Source organism: Heterodontus francisci, chromosome 13 (genome assembly GCF_036365525.1).
Source record: "Heterodontus francisci isolate sHetFra1 chromosome 13, sHetFra1.hap1, whole genome shotgun sequence".
Taxonomy (NCBI): Eukaryota; Metazoa; Chordata; class Chondrichthyes; order Heterodontiformes; family Heterodontidae; genus Heterodontus; species Heterodontus francisci.
The window spans coordinates 84984365-85006784 of NC_090383.1; the positions used below are offsets into that span (position 1 = coordinate 84984365).

The following is a 22420-nucleotide window of genomic DNA, read 5'->3' on the forward strand; positions in this document are numbered from 1 at the left end:
GTGCTACCAACTGTGCAAAGGCTGACAATTTTTTTTATTCATTTCATGGGATGTGGGTGTTGTTGGCCAGGCCAGCATTTATTGCCCATCCTTAATTGCCCTTCAGAAGGTGATGGTGAGCTGCCTTCTTGAACCACTGCTGTCCATGTGGGGTAGATACAAAGTGCTATTTGGAAGGGAGTTCCAGGATTTTGACCCAGCGACAGTGAAGGAACGGTGATATAGTTCCAAGTCAGGATGGTGTGTGACTTGGAGGGGAACTTGCAGGTGTCCCCATGCATCCGCTGCCCTTGTCCTTCTAGGTGGGAGAGGTCGCAGGTTTAGAAGGTGCCTTGTAGATGGTGGACAGGCTTTGGGAGTCAGAAGGTGAGTTACTCGCCGCAGGATTCCTAGCCTCTGACCTGCTCTTGTAACCACAGTATTTATATGGCTAATCCAGTTCAGTTTCTGGTCAATGATGACCCCCCAGGATATTGATAGTGGGCAATTCAACGATCATAATGCCATTGAATGTCATGGACAGATGGTTAGATTCCCTCTTGTTGGAGATGCTCATTGCTTGACACTTGTGTGGCACGAATGTTACTTGCCACTTATCAGCCCAAGCCTGGATATTGTCCAGGTCTTGCTGCATTTCTACACAGACTGCTTCAGAATCGCAAACGGTGCTGAACATTGTGCAATCATCAGCGAACATCCCCACTTCTGACCTTAAGACTGAAGGAAGGTCATTGATGAAGCAGCTGAAGATGGTTGGGCCTAGGACACTTCCCCGATCCCCACTGACTGTAGTTTTGCTAGGGCACCCATTGCCTTTCCTGGTCAAATGCACATGGGCAGTCGCTCTCACCACACACACGCACGCACGCGCACACACACACACAACTAAAATATTAATGAAGACACTAAATGGCACAATAAATAATTAATGAAGAAATTTCACATATTATTGTGCAATGTGTTATCAGACATTGGACTTTTTAGCTAGAAGAAAAAATGTTAGATGAGAAAAGCTTTGTGGGTGCCCGGTGACCAGATTGCATGATGAGATGAAAAAAAGGTTGACATAAAATTGTAACAACAGGAAGTCAAGTTGCACAGGAAGTGCACAGAGACACAAGATTTTTTTTTTTAAATGAGGATTTTTTTCATGATTATATTGATTTTAATATCTTGTCATTATGACTCCAATGCAAATTTGCTTTGAGTTTTCCCTGTCAGAATACTTTTCAGGATAAGGAGAATATGCATTACTGAAGAAATAGGACAAATGGACTAATACATAGGGCTGTATTTTACCAGTCTCAACATCGGGGGTCATGGCCGGGGGGGCCTGGATAATTCTTCCAGGAGAGGCCTGCCACGACCAGACACCAGGGAGGCCCCGCCGCATTTTACCGGCAGCAGCGCTACCTTTGTGCAGCCCCCCTGCCGCTTGGCGGGGCAGCCTTTATCTAAATATGCTAGTCATATTACAATTAATGAATAAACACTTACCTGGAGATCCAAGGCATGACACTGGCGGGGAGGGGGGAGGAGTGAAACTTGCAGCGGGGGAGGAGTGAAATTTGCAGGGTTGGGAGGAGAGAGGGGTAAATCGCTCCGATTGGTTGTGGGGATGGTGGGAAGGGGTTGAGGCTCAACGGTGCTGCAGTTGGGAGGGAAAAGTTTGGCATATTAGGTCATTTAGTTTATTGAGAACTCGGGGTGGGGGGGGGTTGGGAGAGGGGATTCAAAGTTTAAATAAAATTTTATTTCCAATTTTCATGCAGCGGCACCTATAAAATTGCAAATTTACCTGAAGGGCTTGAGCCCTTTAAAAATGGTGGCGGCGCCGAACGCCATTGCTGGGGACAAAGTGCCCTCCCACTTTACATCATTGGGGGCGGGCACTCGCCCCCGCCATGCTAATGAGCCACCGTGCTCAATATAACGGGGGCTCAGCGACAGGCAATCCGCACGGGCAGACCGCCATCTTCAAAGCGTGCCGTCGTAAAATTCAGTCCATTGTACTGGTCATCAAAATAGATGAACTAGGGAAATCTTTTATCTTAAATTAGCAATATACATTATTATTATGCCAAGGCCAACATTTTCTGTATTTTTAGCTGAATAGAAAATGATTCTCTATACTGGAATGCTGTGCCCTAATTGTTCATATGCAAGCACTTATGTTTAAAATACTAGTTACATTTCTTGATCTAACAGTAGGCAGTTTAAGTAACAGTGAGGGCAATATATTTATGTAGCAATTTCAGCTGTACAGCACATGCAAATAAAATCAAGCAAAAATTCAACCAGGTAGAAAATTCCTGCAAAGAAATAGGATGACCTTCAAGTAGATATAATTAGTGCTCTCAAACTGTCAGTTGCAGTTTTCATGTTTTAGTGATTTTGAAAATTGTTTCCCACAATTGGGAGTAGTTATTAAATTAACTGTTACCTTGGCTATGTTAGTAGGATTCTCAACTCAAATACCTAATTACAGAGAATGCTGAACATCAGAAGGCTGTGGGTTCTCGTTCCACGCCAGAACTGAGGGCACTCTATGCTAATCAGACTGATTGCAACTTTGGCGGCATATTTGACCCCGTGATAAATCAAAGAAAAAAAAATCAAGATACCTAACACTATAGTATGCATTATTCAACCCTGACCACTTGTTACACATATAATATTTCCAGAGTTATTATGGCACATCCATGGCTGCATAATTTTCCCATCAAATAATCACTATCAAACTCCAAAAATCACCATTATGCTGATAACAGATGATTTCAAACAATGCTGTGTGTAAGTTTTTGAGTGAAAATCTATACCAGTGTATCACGGGTGTAAATGACGGAAACTTGCATAGGTGCAGAGCTATGAAAATGAACAGCAGAAGATTTGGGTGAAATAGTTCAACAGAAATGATCGAGGAAATTAAATATAAAACTATTCTTAATAGTGAAATATAAACTTGTTTTATTTACTTTGGACATTAATATTGTGCGATGAAAAAATTAACAAGAAACTGGCAGCTAGAGTGGAATGGATTTATCTGTGCATACAGCTGGGATATTTAGATTGTTTTACAAGCAGAAGGTTTAAGGAAATTGGTGTGCAAAGTAATTGAAGAGGTAATTTTACCTGCTAAATCAAGTCAGATAATTTCTCTAATTGCAATTTAATTATGTTCTGTTTTTCACCACAGAGAAGCAACAGCTATATTAACAATTACAAATTAATGCTAGATTCCACAAATCATTTTTTAAAATTATGAAGCTTTAAACAAAAATTTCATTTTAAACAATGTATGCATTGACCATTGGGCAATACTTGCTACAGGTTACAACTAAAGTATTGCCTGGAATTTCCTGGAACTTATCAGTATGGATTTTCAGTAAGGAATGGCATAGTATCTTTTTGCAAGAAAATTTGCACAAATCTAATTGATTCCAGTTTTATGCTACACTTAACCAAAGCGCTGTCAGTCGCTAGAGTACCTGAAATATTCCAGAGCTCACCGCCACCGCCATATTGAGAAGGATTAAGCAACTGGAACTGCCTTCCCAATGTCTGTACACATGTTCTGCAGAATAACCGAAGAGGAGGAGGCACAGCAGAGGCAAAAGGCTCCAAGAGCGAAGCTCGCTGGGAGGAGAAAGTGGCCCACTCACTATTAACCCCAGTGGTGACAGAACATTTTGCACGTTTTATACCCTATTCATAGGTTCCCAGTGTTGACAAATGCCCACTGCAGGAAGGTCAGCATAGAAACTGGCATAAATTGAATCAAGATAATTTTGGGTCATTTGTCGATATCTTTGTGGAGACAGACGTGCATCATTATAAAGGGATCCTTGAACAGCACAAAAGATGAAATTATGGAGTAACTGACTTAACACTATCACTAACGTCACTCCATATTTTTCCTGCAACTTTTGCTCTACTCTACCATTGCCCAGCATTGGTATTTTTGCTCAATTTTCATGAATTTAAGTCTTTTAGACTTAAAATAATTGTGCTGGTGGCCTGATTTACAGATCTTTTTAAAAATCAGTAAAACTATTACAATGCTAGTTGGTTGCATTACAGAATCCATCACATCGTTCAACATATAATCTTAAGGACACGCTAATAACACTTGTTTTGCTCATTTAGCACTTACTTTTCTTTCTTCATACCAAAAGAAAGATCTGACATTTATATAGCTCCTTTTACGACCTCAGGACATCCTGAAAGGCTTTACAGTGTCAAGAAAACATGCTATACAAAATCAGGACTTTTAATTCATCAGTTGGAAACCTACATTAAACTTTTAAAAAAGGAACTGGGATCTATAGTCAACTTTTAAAAAGCTGGCAGCCAAGATGACCACCACAATTTGCACTGAATTACCTCACATTCCAGGACATCAAATTAGAGACTAATGTCTAACAAGGTTGAACCAGGACAATGCCTCATGAATTTGACATCAGCTAACAGCTTCACCTCTAGTGGCAAAACATTAAAAGCCATCTTGTAACATTAACAGTGGAGTCATACCTCCAGGGAGTGAACATTGAAACTATGGGCTGGATTTTGGCGAGCTTCAAAAATGGCGGCGAGCCCACACGCACGCCAAAGAGCCGCAGCGATCTCAAGCATGGCGGCTCATTTACATAGCCAGGGCGGGTCGCACCCCCACCCCCGACCACGTGGAGGGGGCGGGTGGTTTAACCCCGGCAATGGCGTCAGCTGCCTGAGCACAGGTGCTGATGCCATTTTTAACCAGTTGTCAGCCCTACTGGCTTTTTTAAACATTTAAAGATACATGAAATAAAATTAAACAAATACATTTAATTTGCCCCTCTCCCACACCACCTCCCCACCACCCCCCCCCCCACAGTCCCCTCCAAAACCTTTACCATCTGACCTTACCTCCCCCCTCCCCCACAAACTGCACAAAGTTTAAACTACAATCCTTCCCACCATCCCCTATACCCACAAAGTTAATTTGACCCCATTTCCCCCCACCGCACTGATAAACGTACTCCTCCCCCCCTCCCCACAAGTGTTGTGCCTCGTTTCCTGGGATGGGGATCCTAAGGCGCAGAAGTGCCGGCCACCGCTCTGAAGATCACAGCGGGCCTGTAAGACTCCAGGTAAGTGAATGTTAATTTATTTATTTTACTCATTTGCATATGCTAATTCAGGTCCCGTCGCCCAGTGGTGGGAAGGCCGCCACGGTACCTCGCCACCGCCGGAGGATCAGGCTGGGCCCTGCCAACATCAAAGTCCAGAACAGGCCTCATCCGGGCACAGATCCTGACGTCGAGGGTTACTTAAAATCCAGCCCTACGAGACTCAAGAGAGATTGAAAATACCTAGACTCGAAGCTCCTGAGACTTTGAGGCAGACAAGCTTCGAGTGCTAACCAGACCATACACCAGTGGGGCTGTGTGTGTGTGCACACGTGCATGCATGAATCTCTCTTAACATCGCAAGTTTGAAATCTGTCTGCGACTGTGGAACATCCAAGTCTATCATTGCTACAGACAGAGACCCTGGGGAAGAAAGCCAGCTACAATTCTGTCTCCAAGAAAAGCCTGAACAAGATGGACCAGCCACCAGACCATACCCCAGTGGGGGTGTGTGTGTGTGCACATGTGCGTGCGTGAATATCTCTTAACATCGCAAGTTTGAAATCTGCCTGCAACTGTGGAACATCCAAGTCTGTCATTGCTACAGACAGAGACCCTGGGGAAGAAAGCCAGCTACAATTCTGTCTCCAAGTAAAGCCTGATCAAGACTGACCAGCACAAAGTGCACTCCTACCAATCAGAGACTTCAAGATCACAACTTCAGCTGGAAGGCAACAGAATTACCCAACCCCACAGACTGTATATTATTTTTACTTGTTCTGGACTCTGATCCAAACCAGACTATTTCTTATCACTCTGTACTCTGTGTGTGTGATTCTCGTGTGCGCATGTGATTGAAAGTGTAGCATAGCTTTATTATTTTATCTAGATTGGCTTTAGTACAATAAATTAAGGACAATAAACAAACCTCTTTCTTGTTTACACTCAAGAAAGCCTACCCAATTGGTTCTTTTATGATCACAACAAAGGTAAAACACTCACTGAAGTGGTAAGCATATAGCTTACTGTTTTGGGTAGTTACTGTTATAGGTACTGTTTTAAAAGGAAAAAAACCCTGCTGTGGTTAAACAAGAGGACAAGAGGGGAATCTTGTGACCCCTCCTCACCTGATCGTAACAACAGCCAGCAAAGTACCTTTCAAATTTAGTCACTGCTGTAATGCAGGAAACACGGCAGCCAATTTGTGTTGTGATAGCGTATTTGTGAGTATGTTAATCATTGAAATGTATGTTTATGCTAATATGTATGTCATCACAGGAAGTGATGCAACATCACGTGATTCAGTTCTCTTGCACAGTTAGCACAATTTTCTGCAATCAGCTCTTTTCGGAGAATGTCGTGATGAGAGCAGTACGTGCTTGCCTCTCTCAAGAAGTCTGCACTTCTGCATATTGCTGGCTCCTCCCCTGCACCCACTAGTACCTCCCATGATGCCAGCAAGTCAGCTAGGCCAGTTTGCTCCGGAAGCAGCCAAGTTGCAGCAGCTTTCAACCAGGCCTTCACAGGCTCAAGCGCACAGACGTTACTGGTTATGAGCATCTCGAGGAAGAGCAGCTTTCCACCAGTTCAGGCCACTAAGGGAGCAAATTGTAGGAGTTAGGAAACCTTCTTTAAAGAGATGCTCTGTAGGTTGATCACGTGGGTGAAAAGTGAATGGAAGACATTTGCATACATACAATTAAATTAAGCACCTTTGGGACTGTAGTGTGATTTAGTCGGTTAAAATGTCATTAATATAGAAGTTGTCTGAATAGTTTGAATGTTCTTCAATGCAGGATGAAGTGAGTGATGTAAAATCTGTCAAGGACTGTTATGCAGAAGGGCTCTTTATAGGTCTTCAGGGCATGGTGTGAGAATCTCAGTGGAATCACAGAGTTGCGAGCAGATCCTGACATCTCCCTGCTGCCAGGCCCCAACGTGGCCTTCCTTTCTCTACTGGTTCATCTCCTTGCCCCAGACAAGGATGACTGATAATGACTGCTGCTGCTGCTTTTCTTCCTCCACAATATGTGCAATATGCAGCAGACCAAAACTATATACGTGACACTATATCTGAAGCATATTGCAGGGAGCCCTCCACCATCACCCCACCCACTGCCCAAAGAGTGGTACAGACGGATGAACCTCAACTTCCACAGTTTAATCATGCATTCTATAAGGATCCTGATCGTGTCCTGGCTTTCACTGTATTTGTGCAGCTTAAGTGTGTTGGGGTTGCTTAGGGTGTCATCAGCCAGATCTGCAAGTGTATCTCTTGTCCCAGGAGAAACCCTGTAATGCTCATACCAAGGTTGAACAGCAGATGATAGTGGACTATGAGAATAAAAGCAACATGGTAGCTCCATGGTACCTTGTGTAGACCTGTACGATGTTGTTCCTGTAAGCAGTTGTACACTGATTATGATGACATTTTCTGTTGACAAATGTTGCTGGTTCATGCTCTGGTGCCCTTACGGTTACATGTGTACAATCAAGTCCTACATGCAAAGTAAGCCAACAACTACTATAAACTCTCCTACAGACTGAGCTCAGAGAGGAAGGTAATGTACTGCTCAGCCTTGGAAAATAGAGCATCGGTCAAATGCTTAATGCAGGTGTCAAGTGCAGACTGCGAGATGCAGCTGATGGTTCTCCATTACAGACTGAAAGGATCCAGTACCGTATAAAAGAAAATCAGGGCTGTGGTAGCTTTGAATTCAAGGCAAGGCATGCCCCCTGCTTGGGCCAGCAGGTCTGGTTGCAGAGGTCTTCAACAGCCTTTCTGGAGAAACGTAGCCTCTTTCTGCACTTCTCCTCAGTTAGGTCCAGGAAAGTAGGACTTGGTCTTGGCCCGTAGACTCAGTTAAAATGGAGTAGAGCAGAACCTGTAATTAGGATCCCGCTTGCCTGGGGCAGGTCTCCAACATGCAGCCATGAACAGGTTGTTTAAAATGGTGGTGTGTGGAAAGAGTGCCAGGCTCGGCACACACAGAGAGGGGGCACACACACAGAGAGGGGGCACACACACAGAGAGGGGGCACACACACAGAGGGAGAAGAGGTTAAAAATCAACCCTAAAATTTCCTCCACCTGATCATCAAATACTGAAGCTATCATGAAATTCACTCCCTTACAACTGGCTCCGTCAACTTTCCTCACCATTCACTCAAGCTGAACCAGGCCTTGGTGAAATGAAACGGGATCACTTACTTAAAGTTGTACAGCACTACCCACCACCACCTCACCTCAACCAAATCATCACTGATACTTACCTACAGACTTGCATTCTTCAATGTCCTCCTTGCTAGACTCATACTGTCACCCTCCATCAACTCCAATTTGTCCAAAAACCTGTGCCTAGGAATGTTATCTAAGTTAAAGGCCCTATACAAACTCAAGTTATTACACAAACTCAATAAAACACAATAAGTTAAATAATCTGGTTTTCCACGAGAAATACTCAAATAAAGGTCAGAAATTAATTGCTGGAAACCTTGTATTCCTTTAAATTACAAGGACAAATTTAGAACTTCAAATAAAACCCATCTTTTGGGATTACAGGAAATCAGTTGACAAATATCTCAACAGGAAAAGACAACATCAGTACTGAAATACAGGCCAAAGTATCAACATACAACCCTGCAGAAATGTGCTGTCATAACAGGTCAGTGTAAACCTATGGACTCAAGTCAACCTATTCCTAGTGAAATGCAGTGGAAACTGACCTGCCCTAAAGGCATAAATCTGGAAAAGCTTCTTGGCAAGGTTTGCAATTTAAAAAATAAATGCTTGTATCAAAATTTAATCATAGAAATACTGAAACTACATTTAGAGGGTCTTCAATGGTGCATTTAATTCAAATAATCATTTTGTTTAAAAAATAAACACATCACCAGCTTTGTCAGACTAAGGAATTGCATCCAACACTATGCCATAAGGGTTCTGATGTGCTGCTTAGCAAGCAACTTATTAAAAAGTACACTTAGAGTTAATTTATTACTGTAATATATTAGGGTTTATTTCAGTATCACACTGCGTCATGAAATTGTAATAAAATGACTAATACAGGCAATTTAGAATTCTTTGGATCCACTGAAGGAAAAGTGCAGTTACGGAAACATGGTTGCCAGCTTGGAAAAATTTTTTAAATGTTAAACTTTACCTGACAAGCCAACGGTGTAACCCAACATCAAACTCCCTAGAGAAGAGGAAAACGCAAGAGTCTTAGATTAAATAAGTCTAGACTAGAACATGAGTTTCAAGTACCTAAATGTAGACATTTTACTGTTCTAGTCACACTATAGCAATTGTCTTAAATTTGGGAATAGATTTTCATAAGTGGAAATACTGTTTATTCTGCCATTTTTATTGCTACATTTCTGCATACTGAAATAATCAAACTATCATAGTTGATGACACTAAATTGTTTTCTTTCAAAAGGAGAAAATTAGGAAGATAACAGGAATTGATTGTTGAAATTAAGTTAAATTAGACTAAACTGATTCAATTATGCACAAGTTGTCCTTTTTAAGCAATGTCTTCACTACCAGCAATTTAAAAAAACTACTTTCACGATTTGATACCACAAATTACTCACAAATCATAAAATATTCATTATTGTTGTTGAGAGGCACACATATGCTTACAACGCCTTGCATTTATAATAGTGCCCCTGCATTCTGTGATTACATCAACTTAGAATCATTTTTGTTAGTGACTGAATTAACAATTTCATCTTTTTATGTGGATTTTTAATCAGTATTTTTCTGTTCAAATTGCACAATTCTGTCTTTTCCCCCTGAAAACAGTAAAATCAGTGGCATTAGTAATGAGTGGAATCTTTTCTAAAATCCCATTCCTGAAACCATGAATTGCTATCATGTTATAAATACATCACGGACCTTACTTGCCAGGTTAAAAATGTCACACTTGTACTTAGGATTATGTTCAATATCTATAATTGTTTGCTACTTATAATACATTCAGACTGTGGCTTTTCATCACTATTGAGTTGTATACAAACTGACACAAAGGACATGTGTGAAACATTATCTAGTGGACTATGTAAAAATATACAGCAGCATGGTAATATGTAAACATTAGTTACATTTTGCTAAGTTTAAGGTGTTCAATTTATCAGATTTGATTACAGTCTCATTAAAGCAAAATATTGCAGATGCTGGAAATCTGAAATAAAAACAGAAAGTGCTGGAAATACTCAGAAAGTCTGTCAGCGTTTATGGTCTTTTCATGCTACCCACCGTGACCACCCAACCCCACCCCCCCCTCGGAACAATCTCCAGGTCCTTTTAAAATCGAAGTTTCAGGAGATCCCAGTCCCTTCATAGATTGGGATCCCACCTCTAAAAGCTGCCAGCCAATCACAGGGCCAGCACCTTAGCAGTATTGGCAATGCCACCAGGAGTGGTGGCCACTGCCAATACTGCATGCCCAGGCCCAGCGCTGAAACCACAGACCAGAAGTAGGTGAGGCGGTGTCACTAGGGCCAGTCTGGAAGGCCCCAGAGAAGGGTGTGGGGCGGGGGTGGGGGGGGTTGATGCTGGGGATAAAGTGGTTCCTGGCAGAGGTCCTCCAGGCTACAGATTGACCACGGTGGAGGGACTCCTCCCCCCCCACCACCCAGTCCATAGGTAGAGCATCTCGTTTTACAAGGCATCCTCCCCGCGTGGCAGAGGCACCCCCCGCCACTGGTAAGATCCCAGTGGCAGCAGGAAGAGGCCCTTGATTGGCCTTTAAAAGACCACGTAAGGGCCTGAATTGGCTCTGGGCAGGAAGGCAGTCAACCTATCCCGCCCCTGGGACGATTGTTTTGTGATGGCCCCCCCCCCCCACCCCCCAATCCCCAACCCAACCACCCCGGCGACCTGTTGAGATACTCCATGCCAGCCCGCTCTACACCACCACCACCCCACCACCCACTGCCTCCGATCCCACCTCAGGAAGCCACACAAAATCCCAGCCAACGTTTCAGGTCAACGACCTGTCATCAGAACCGTTCCGGTGAAAGGTCACCAACCTGAAACGTTAACTCTGTTTCTCGCTCCACAGATGCTGCTAGACCTGCTGAGTATTTCCAGCACTTTGTTTTTATTTCAGATTTCCAGCATCCACAGTATTTTGCTTTTATTTTGTTGATTATAATCTTGTCTGTTGTGACAATTAAACAGTCAGATTAGATACTAAACCAAGAGGGAGATAAAACTAGTCTAAAATGAATTCAAAAGATAAGCTTTATGGATGTAGTTGTTTTGGTTTCTGTCTAAGTACTAGACAACATCACAACAACACCATTTGTTAAAAGAAACTAGAAACTGACAAGAGGGGGGGTCACTCAGATTTTTTTAAATTGAAAAAATACTCAAGTTATACCAACCATAAATTCGCGTTCACGGGTGGATGGAAAGATAATTGATAGTTCATTTCATACCAACTTTTGAAAGCAACAGAGAATCTGAAGATAGATTATTTATGAAGTTTGGCAAATATTTTATCAAGCATAAAAGCTATTGAGGTCAGAATACTGTCAGAATACGACGATGCTTCTTATTGCACAGGGAACAACAATGCAACACAACTGCAATTTGGATTAAACGCATATTCAATCCAAGCACAGATGTACATTCACTAAATCATTTCCCATTGACACAGAATTGTGAACCCATGCAATACACTTAAAACAGAAGTACAAGTTATGGTGCTTTACATAAATATCAAAATAAAAAGCAAATAATTACTTTGGTGCTTTGAAATGGGTTACTGCTGTGCAAAGGATTAAATGAAATTTCTGTGATATTATGTGTCATGATGGAGAATGTAGCAAGATACATGTAACTTAACACAAACACTTGGGGCAGGATTTTGTCCTGGACATCGGAGTCAAAAAGGATCACAACCCCGCCCTGTATGGCAAACAGTCAGTCATCCAGCAGTGACTTTCTGCAAATTTGCCAATTAGTGGCCAAAGGGCAGGCTCACTGTCCAATTAAGGATGGCGGGCAGTCTCTGAAGCTGGCAGGCCAATAGGAGGCTCTCCAGTTCAGAAGATGAAGAAGCCTGCAGTTCAGGAAAGAGAGAATGCCTCCATTTTGAGATGCCCTCTCTCCAACTTTTTAAACTTCTAAACTTAAAAATGCCCCCAGCAGCCAGGCCACCATTGTGCAGGTAGAAGCCCTCCAAAGGACAGCCTATGGCCACAGCTGTAGCCAGGCAGGCGGAGAGGGCCTCAAAACCTGCCCGGAGTGCTGGCCTCCCAGTCTGCCACCAGGAGGCCACCTCCAGGCAGCTGGCCAAATCCCCGACACCTTACGGGGCCTGCAGGCTGATTGGAAAATTCCAGTCGGGTTTCTGACAATGGGCCTTTAACTATCCTTAATTGGCTTCCCACCAGTTGAAGGCAGGTAGCCCTGCCGACTTCGATCCTGCCTCCGGGAAACTGGCCTGGGGATGAGATGATGGCAGCAAACAGGTGCCCGCCTACCTCCATACTAAAATCCTACCCTTAGTTTCGAGCCAAGAAAAAAAAGAGAACTCAAAGATAGAACATAATACATGCAGCCTAAGACAGCAAAGCAATTCCTGACTGTTGACACGATTGCTTCCAAGTAACAATCATCTTCCCATCAGTTTACATCACACTAGCATAGAAATCAGATAAATCAGTTAAAGATTTTTAGGTAAATGAGACCTTAGTTATTTCGCCTAATATAGTTATGGTACTCAGGCGAAATAACTAAGGTAATAAAAACAAGAAATGCTGGAACCACTCAGCAGGTCTGGCAGCATCTGTGGAAAGAGAAGCAGAGTTAACGTTTCGGGTCAGTGACCCTTCTTCGGAACTAGCAAATATTAGAAATGTCAAAGGCTATAAGCAAGTGAGGCAGGGGTGGGGCAAGAGATAACAAAGGAGGTGTAGATTCAACAAGGCCACATAGCTGACCAAAAGGTCATGGAGCAAAGGCAAACAATATGTTAATGGTGTGTTGAAAGACAAAGCATTAGTACAGATAGGGTGTTAATGGACTGAAGATTGAACAGCAGCAAGTACAAACACGAAAAAAAACAGTGGGTAAGCAAACTGAACAAACTAAGATGAAATGAAATAAACACAAAAAAAATTGTAAAAAATGTAAAAAAGAAAAAAAAAAAAAGAGAAAAAATAATTAAAAATAAAATTAAAATGGAGGGCCCGTCATGCTCTGAAATGATTGAACTCAATGTTCAGTCCGGCAGGCTGTAGTGTGCCTAATCGGTAAATGAGATGCTGTTCCTCGAGCTTGCGTTGATGTTCAGTGGAACACTGCAGCAAGCCCAGGACAGAGATGTGAGCATGAGAGCAGGGGGGAGTGTTGAAATGGCAAGCAACCGGAAGCTCAGGGTCCTGTTTGCGGACTGACCTCAACACTTCCCCCCACCCCCCCCACCCCCGCTCTCATGCTCACATCTTTGTCCTGGGATTGCTGCAGTGTTCCAGTGAACAACAACGCAAGCTCGAGGAACAGCATCTCATTTACCGATTAGGCACACTACAGCCTGCCGGACTGAACATTGAGTTCAATCATTTCAGAGCATGACGCGCCCCCCATTTTACTTTTATTTTTAGTTATTTTTTCTTTTTTACAATGTTTTTTTTGTGTTTATTTCATTTCATCTTAGTTTGTTCAGTTTGCTTACCCACTGTTTTTTTTCATGTTTGTACTTGCTGCTGTTTAATCTTCAGTCCGTTAACACCCTATCTGTACTAATGCTTTGTCTTTCAACACACCATTAACATATTGTTTGCCTTTGCTCCATGACCTTTTGGTCAGCTATGTGGCCTTGTCCAATCTACACCTTCTCCTTTGTTATCTCTTGCCCCACCCCTGCCTCACTTGCTTGTAACCTTTGACATTTCTAATATTTGCCAGTTCCGAAGAAGGGTCACTGACCCGAAACGTTAACTCTGCTTCTCTTTCCACAGATGCTGCCAGACCTGCTGAGTGGTTCCAGCATTTCTTGTTTTTATTTCAGATTTCCAGCATCTGCAGTATTTTGCTTTTATCGAAATAACTAAGGTCTCAGGTTCATTGCCTGGTATGTCTTGAGTTGGCTGTATCAGGACAAGCCATATTTGGCAATATACAATTGGCTTCAGCCAGATTCTTGCACCTCATTGCTTTCTATGCCCTCTATTATGAAAGGGCACAGGTTAGGATGTCAGGTGATGACAAAAATTAAACTCAATTATAATAGCCTCAATGGTCGCATAGCTTGCTAACACTCATGAACAAGGCTCTCTAATGATGAAAGATCATTTCTGCATGGGATTTGACAGCTTCACATACCTAGGGAAACATACCCCCCCAAAAAGTCATTCCCTTCAGAACAGAAAAGTGGTGTCTAAAACTTGCAAAATAAAATGCAAGTTAGGTGGGTTAGTCAGAAAGAAAGAAAATTCAAGGAGTCCTACAGCAATCTAGCCACTGGAAAAGTGAATCAAAAAGTTATAATCCTGTATTTCTCAGTAGTCACTATTGATACCAAAACAGGAAAAGGACTACAAAATGGGTAAGTGTATTAAATAAAGTGGCTTAACTAAGTGTAATACTTGGCTAGATATTAGAAGGATCATCATTACCTAGATCAGTTAAAAATACTGGGTCATCTAACCAAATCCATAGACTATGGAGCAAACCTTTATAGAACTTTGCATCCCCCACTCTGAGAATGCCCATTTCCAGACATAAAGGCCAGGGCAAAGGGATGAATCACTATTTAGGTGGCTATCTCGGCCCCCTTTATGTCTCCACTGGGTCAGAGAGAAGGAAATATAATGTCAGCCTTCCAATTCCTGAATGCAATTTAGCAATTGCTGCTGGGATGCAATTATGTGTATGTCAAGTGAAGATGGCATCAAGTTCAGCTGTGATACCAGCCCCCTTCCTACAGTCAAAAGAGCTGCAAAGACTCATTCTTCAAGTTCATAAATAGAACAACTGCCGCTTAGGTCAGGTACCATGCAAGCCATAGCCTATCATTCAATAGCCATGATCAGCAAAGGAAGGAAGAAAATTGATGAAAAGGAGGAAAGGATAAAGAGAAAACTGAAAATAAATGAACCTATTAATTTTTTAAAAATTTAATATGTTTACCAGTAAGAGCATACTGTATAAATTGTTGGTTTCCTGAAATAAACATCATTTAAAAAAAAAATCTGAACTTGAAGCTTAATCAAAGTAATGATAGTGAAAATAATGTAATTTGGGTGCAGTATTTCACTAGATATTAGAAGCATCATTATATTATACAGCAGCAGCAAAGGCAAATAAATGCTGGGTGATAGAAAAGGCCTGTGTCATTGTGTGATTGAAACAGGACAGCTTGAGACAGCGATCTTCCATATCCTGAGTTCTTAATCTTAATTATGCCGCTATCACAGGGCGGTACTGGCCAGGTCTGGGAGCTGGTTGCCTATCCACTCTCTGCATTGTGTATTGTGTGGCAGTCAAAGCTTATAATGCGATTTGGTACACAAACATAAAGCAGACAGGAAAGGGCAGGAGTTTCATGGGCAAGATCAAAGGAGTCCACAGGCCACCTAACATAATTGTGCTACAAACAGTCCTATCTGGCTTCTTTATAACAGCCACAAGTTTAATGCATATTTTAACTCTTTCATATTAGTAGATGAGCCCATAAATAACTGAATTGAAAAAACAAATTCTGCAACATACATCTTCAAACTGAAGTGTTGACGTACGAAACATTTAATAGGATGTAACTAATAGACCATGTAATTCAGTATCTATAATGCTGCAACACAATTCTGATAGTCAAATCATGAATAAGCCTGAAGCAATCTATGTGAACACCCTCATGTCCCAGCTTGTCATCCATTCTCTATCGCATGATCACATCTCAATCCTCTCTTCATCCGTCCAACTACCTCCCATTCCAACATTTGTTTGCTTCCTAAAGTCCTAGAACCTATCGCTGCCTCATAAATATAATCCTGTCTCCCACATCATTTCCTGACCAAAACCTTCCAATGAAAATGTTCCTTTCCTTGGTACCAAAACACTCTTTCCTGCTGCACCATAAAAGCATGTACCATGAGTCATTCCTTGGCTCCCACTTCTATCTTTAACATTCTACCCCTTATCAATGTTACCCAGAAGTACAGGTTCAGATATATCTAATGACACCCAGTTCTGTCTTTCCATTTTCTTCCCTGGCTGATGCCACTCTCCCCAATTGCCTATCTGATAAGAACTGAATAAGTCAAAATTGGCTACAGCTTAATATTGGCAAATCACATCTTCTCTGGCTCCTGCAAACATCTATGCATCTCTGGCCTCAACTATACCTCTTCCTAGCTGACGCCTCAGGCCTAGTCCAGAGCAAGAAACCTTAGAATATTGATCCTAAGCTTGGCGTTCTCCCCCAATATCAGATCTATCACAAGATATTCTTTCAATCCCACGTTACCCATCTATGCCCCATCTCTCCTTTTATTGCCTCATGACTGGACTTCTCCAACACTCATTGCTACCTTTCCACTGATGGACGCAGATCAACCAGAAAAATGCAACCCATGTCTTCATGCACACCAAGGTCCACATTGTGGAGGAGGTCCGCATTGCCATCATCTTTGTCCACCAGTTTCCTGTTTCAGAGAATTGACCAAGATTCCAGTCTTCACCTTCAAATCCATCCATGGCCTCGTTCTCCCTATTTCAAGGATCTCCGCATTATCTTCCAGCATGCACTCTCCAGTCATTCAATACCAACCTACTTGTTCCCTGCTCCCTATACCATAACTTGAGCCACTCTTTCAGCCACCTTGCCCTGGGTGTGAGCTTTGTTCCTGAATATCTATACCATGCCTTCAAAACCTCCCAAGCACTCTTTCTTCCATATTGTTTATTATGTACAGACCCTACTCTCTCCTTCTCTGAAGCATTGAATAATGCAGAGATTCAAAGACATTTCTCCGTACATAATGAATACGGTAGAAATCTTTGTGGTTGTTGTCATCAGACTCCTATTGATGAACAGAGTTTCACATCCTGCTTCAAGCCTTAAAATCTGTTTTAAAAACTTTATTCATAAGAAATTTCTGACAGGCTAATGCATTGTGAATACTCACAAAAAATTTGTGTTTTTTTTAAAAATAGGTATCTTTTGTTTTGAATTACAAGATTTGAATTTCGACAACATCGTCTATGAATGAAATTTGGCAACATTGAAATGGATTTTGTGGGTTTATTGGCAGCACAAACACCCTCAGGAATGGAGGAGGGAATGCAGAGAAAAATTAATAATTTATGAAATGATAATTGATTTCCTCAGTACTGCCTTGTTTATTTTACCACATTGATGAAGTAAATGCTTAACTCAGTGTTCCACATCAATATCACATTGGGTAAAAATTAGCATGCGATTCAATATCTATTTGTTCCATGAACTTTAAATGCAAAATATTTCTGCCATTTCCAGAATGTGCTTGGATAGATTTGATGGTTTCTGCCCTTCCTCATTGCCAAGCCTATTAAAAAACAAAGAAGTTTAACAAATTGGATCTTCATTGTTATATAAGCTGTGGATAACACATTAGAGGGGATATAATGCTCTCTGTAAGCAACTGATCTACTGTGTAGCATTTGGTATTTAGAAATAAGAAACACAAACATTTCTGCTCAACAAATCTGAAACAAAATACAAGTTTAAACCAGGTTTAAAAGCATTTCTATCTTACTTTATTTCCATTTTTCTTAGGCATTTGAAATTCAGGTGTACAATGGACCATCCAGTATGGTAATGAACCATATGGATCAAGGAAATGCCAGTTTTGATCACTGGTCTGGACAAGGTTAGCTAATCTAAGCTGGGACAGCAAAGGAAGCACCATCACAGGCACAAACACCCTATAGTCTTGTCAACTTCGTCATCAATCTTCTGGTGCATGGAGTAAAGTACCAGGCAGCAAACCAGGTGCAGTATGCAGATTGATGGTTGGCAACCTGCTTGAATAACCTCACAACCAGTTTGCAAATTATGTTAAAGTTTAGATAGTGTTCATTATATTTTCAGTATCACAGGTTCTCAAGGTTCTCCCAACAGCTGCCTTTGCCAGATACAAGGATGAGGACTGGAGCAGGCTAAAGAGATTAGAAAACAAATGTCTGACTTTTAGGCAGTTGTACTCCATTTCAGGTGGATCAAAGCAGAGTAATTTCCTTTTCATATCAAAAAGTTACTTTGTGTAATACTGAAAGAGAAGTGTTTGAATTTCTTTTGGCTGTATTTGTTCTTTGACGTCGCACAGCTAAGATGCCATGAAATTCCTCCCCAGATAGAATAATGGTAGTTTTATGAATCCTCTAACATGGTCTCAGATGTGGATGAGTCCTCTGTGTAGGCAAAGAAGAAATGAGCGTGAACTGTCTATCATCTGATTTTTAAAAGAAACTTCAGCAAAAGCACATAAAATATACGCCTTAACAAAAAACATTTTGCGGGGTAAGAATGCCAATAAGACCATCTAAATGCCTTCTCATCACATTCCTCAATCCTTCCTTTCCAGAGACACACATTTCTTGTGGTCTCCAAAATCCTGCTCTAAGTACCCCTTTGAATATATACGTAGACACAAATACACACACACGACTGAATTTTGTGTTGGAGGCAGGGCTTCCAGCGCTGGGGCAAAATGGCAGGGGAAGGCCCGCCTCTGATTTTTCATGCCCCCACCCCCAAGTGATCCTCAAATCTTTTTAAATCTAAGTTTCAGGAGGCAGGATCCCCGTCCCTTTAAAGACGGGGATCTCACCTCCAGGAGCTGCCGGCCGATCAGAGGGCTGACAGCTCAGCAGCGCCACCGGGAGTGGTGGCCACTGACAGTACTGTAGAGGCCTCAGACCCAGGTGCAGTGCTAGAACCCTAGACCCAAGGTGAGTGAGGTGGGGTCTCCGAGGTCAGTCCGGAACACCCCGACGAGGGGGTTGGGGGGGGTGGGGTGGTTGTGCTGTCTGGAGGGTGGGTACCCTGGAGGGTAAACTGGTTCCTGGTGAGGGTTCTCAGGTGGTAAGATCCCAGCGGCAGCAGGAAGAGACCCTCAATTGGCAGTGAATAGGCCACTTAAGGGCCTCAGTTGGCCTCTGGGTGGGAAGGCTGTCGTTGGCCTATCACGCCACCAGGAAGATAGCTTGGCGATGGGCCCTCCACCACCACCCCCCCCCCCACCCCCACCACTATCTCCAAGCCGCCGCAGGTTACCACATAAAATCCTGGCACACATATACATGCATACACAGAATATAAAATAGTCTATTGCAAACATCTTACTGTCTGGAATTAATTAATTAACATGCAGTCTTACTGCAATATTGTGATTACCTTGATAATGGTTGGTTCCATTGAAAAAGTACTTATCACATTCAGCAAGTTGGATGTTCTCCTCAGTCAGCACATCCAAGACACCAAGTCAAAGGCAATCTTGCTTTCTTCAAGCAATAATGTCTTTTTCAATCCTGACCGTCAAGTTTCTCTTGACGTTTTAGGCATTTATGTAGTTGGGCTTTTCACTTGCTACTTGGTTTTAAGCCATCAACTTGCCTGCAATTTTCAGCAGGCTTTATTTTTTGTTCCGCAAATGCATATTTTGACCAGTATTTGCCCCAACTGGCAATGATCAGATTGTGTCTTCATATAGGCCCTTTTTCACCATTGGTAATTTTTTTTTTAAACTAGAAGTTTCAAGTTCTGATATAAGCCTGTTATCTTCTTCAATTTTCTCCTTCAATTTTCCTTAGTTTATAGTCAGGAAAACTAAGACAGTAATAAATCTGGAGAAGCCAAAAAATTTATTTCCTGGTGTTGCACCAAATTCATTTGCAATATTTCAAAGTGGCATCAAATTGAACGTCTAGTCATTATTTCACCGAGATGACCTTTTAAATCACATAAACTGCTGGTCCACTATTAAGCAAGTCGTAGTTCATTCCAACAAGTATCTTCCTCTGGGTGATTGGAGATCTAGGCCAAAAAAGTTTCTCCTTTGGGTAAAATCGACAATCCGGGTCCAGCTGAAAATCTTTCTGTTCAAACTCACTTGAGTATCATGAAACGTAAAATCTGCCATGAACCAGCATAGCATCTTAGAGCATTTTTTTTTTTAAATTGCTTTCAAGGATATTCCTCAGTATATTTAAGAGGGGTAACTTGGCGCAGTTTGATTAACAGCTGAAAAATGGATTTATCAGAAAAAAGTATTTTGATCACAGTATCAATTCACCAGTTGTGAGTAACCAGATTTTAAATTGCAGAAAATTACTTTTTTTTTTAAATCATAACCTTTTGTAGATATATTGAGGTACAACAGTCAGTTTAGTAATACATTCAAAAGTTTAAAAAATGCCTATTAGCATCCTTGCTCCCCCAAGACCTGCTACCGAGCATAATTAGCAGAAACTCCCAATGGTGATTAATTCATCCTGGGGCATGGCGGCTTCTAGCGCAAAGTATTTTAAACTAGCGTAAAAGATCAGGGAAACTATCTGCGCAAAACATAAGTTGCGCTTAAAATTCTGTGATCTTTTGCGTGGATTATGAAGTTTTCAGGTGAATTGCGCCATAAAAGCCAGCACAAGCAAGCAATAACTCCAGGCCCTGTTGTGTTTTTCCCATCGCCGCCACCCCCTTACCCACCCCCTACCCCTAACACACCTTTCTTTTTTATTCTCATGCACCCAAAAAAAGGGTTTTCACTTCAGGAGTAGGACATACACCTGACAAGTTAATTCCTCTTTTTACAAGTGCCGATGCGCCGACTGTGTATTTCAGTGTTTTCTATTTTTATTAAAAATTTTGAGCATTTGCAAGAATTTTTAAAACTTAGTGCCTTAATTTGTTGTCAGTATAATTACCATGTTTGTGAAAGCACCTCACTTACAGCCAATATACTAGCAATACCCCAATATAACAAAATACAGTGCATTGTAATAACTTTTTCTCTCCCTCCACATTAATGACTAATACTTGGGTAGTTTTTTTCTCATTTATCAAACTGTTCAATTATCATACAGTGTTGGTATTTGGCAAATTAAAAATGACCCAAGAAAGCATTGCTCTAATAATCCAACCTTGAATGAATGAGGTTGCATTTATACCTCGTGAATGAACCTTGTAAAATTGATTCCCGAGCCAAAGTCTACAAAAGAAATAATGACAATCGCAATAAAGCGAATGAGACAGAAGCCAGTACAACTGTATGGGCATTCTGTTCTTAACAATGACTTTTTTAAAAAAAACTGTGCAACTTACCTCCATGTTCCTGTAAAACTGTACAAACTGCTGGTACATCTTGGTAATCTTGGTGGCTTAATACCATCCAGACACATGATAATTGATGGAACGCCATAAAGCAGCAGGTATTTCATATAGAAAAACAATGCATGAGCAAAACCAAGGCCACCTAGGAGATAAAGATATATGTTAAATCATTACCTGCATTAGAACAGTTTACTTCCAAATATCTCACTATACAATGGCGTAACCTGGCTGTAACAAAAGTACCCCTTTGTGCTATGAATGAAATAGTCATGTCTTTTGCATGTAGCAATCCAATCTTTTAAAGATGGACAATAAAACACCTGATGAGACAAAGTCACACTTGAAAAATTAAACTACTTTGTTCTAAAGTAAGTGTAACATACTGGGGGGAATTTTATGCTCTTCCCCCGCGGTAGGAGTATGTAATCAGGTGGGGTGGTGGGCAGGGCACCCCGCCACCTTCCCGTCTCTGCCGAAATTAAGTCCGTGCAGAAAGGCCTGTTGCACAGCCTTCCCACCCCACTGCCAATTGAGGCCCTTAACTGGGCAATTAATGCCCAACTAAGGGCCTAATCCTGCTGCCTCTGCAATTAGCTCAGCAGCGTGTGGGCTTGTCACTGCATGAGGAGCATGGCAAGAAAAGCTGTGCAGGTTGCTTGCTGGCTCCAGGGTGGCCTTCGTTAAAAGGCATTTACTGCCCGAATGAGGAACCTGGCATCGGGAAGAGGGGGCCCTGCTGAGAGTCACCCCCCCTACTCTTTCTGTCGACCCTCCTACCACATCTGCCTCCCCCGCACAACCATGGTGGTGCTGCTCAGTTAAAGTGATGCCGGCCTCTAATGGGCTGGCAGCTCTTAGACGGCAGGACTTCCGTTGCCAAGGTCCTTGATCCTGTGGAAGGCCCGTCGCTGTCCAGTTAAGTGCCTAATTGGCACTTGATTCGGCGGGCTTCCAACAGAAGGGATGACATGGGGTTCTCATCG

The 22420-nt window shown here is 42.0% G+C and overlaps 1 protein-coding gene across 3 annotated transcripts in view; it reads right to left on the reverse strand.

Moving 5' to 3' along the window:
- Positions 1-22420, reverse strand: part of hhat (hedgehog acyltransferase) — a 301307-nt gene that overhangs the window by 196311 nt on the left and 82576 nt on the right. For all 3 annotated transcript variants that reach the window (XM_068045097.1, XM_068045095.1, XM_068045098.1), the window contains 2 exons: positions 21429-21579; positions 9271-9306 (listed from right to left, as the gene is read on the reverse strand). In XM_068045097.1, coding sequence (XP_067901198.1) covers positions 9271-9306; positions 21429-21579 — 187 coding nt within the window. The remainder of the gene's footprint in view (positions 1-9270; positions 9307-21428; positions 21580-22420) is intronic.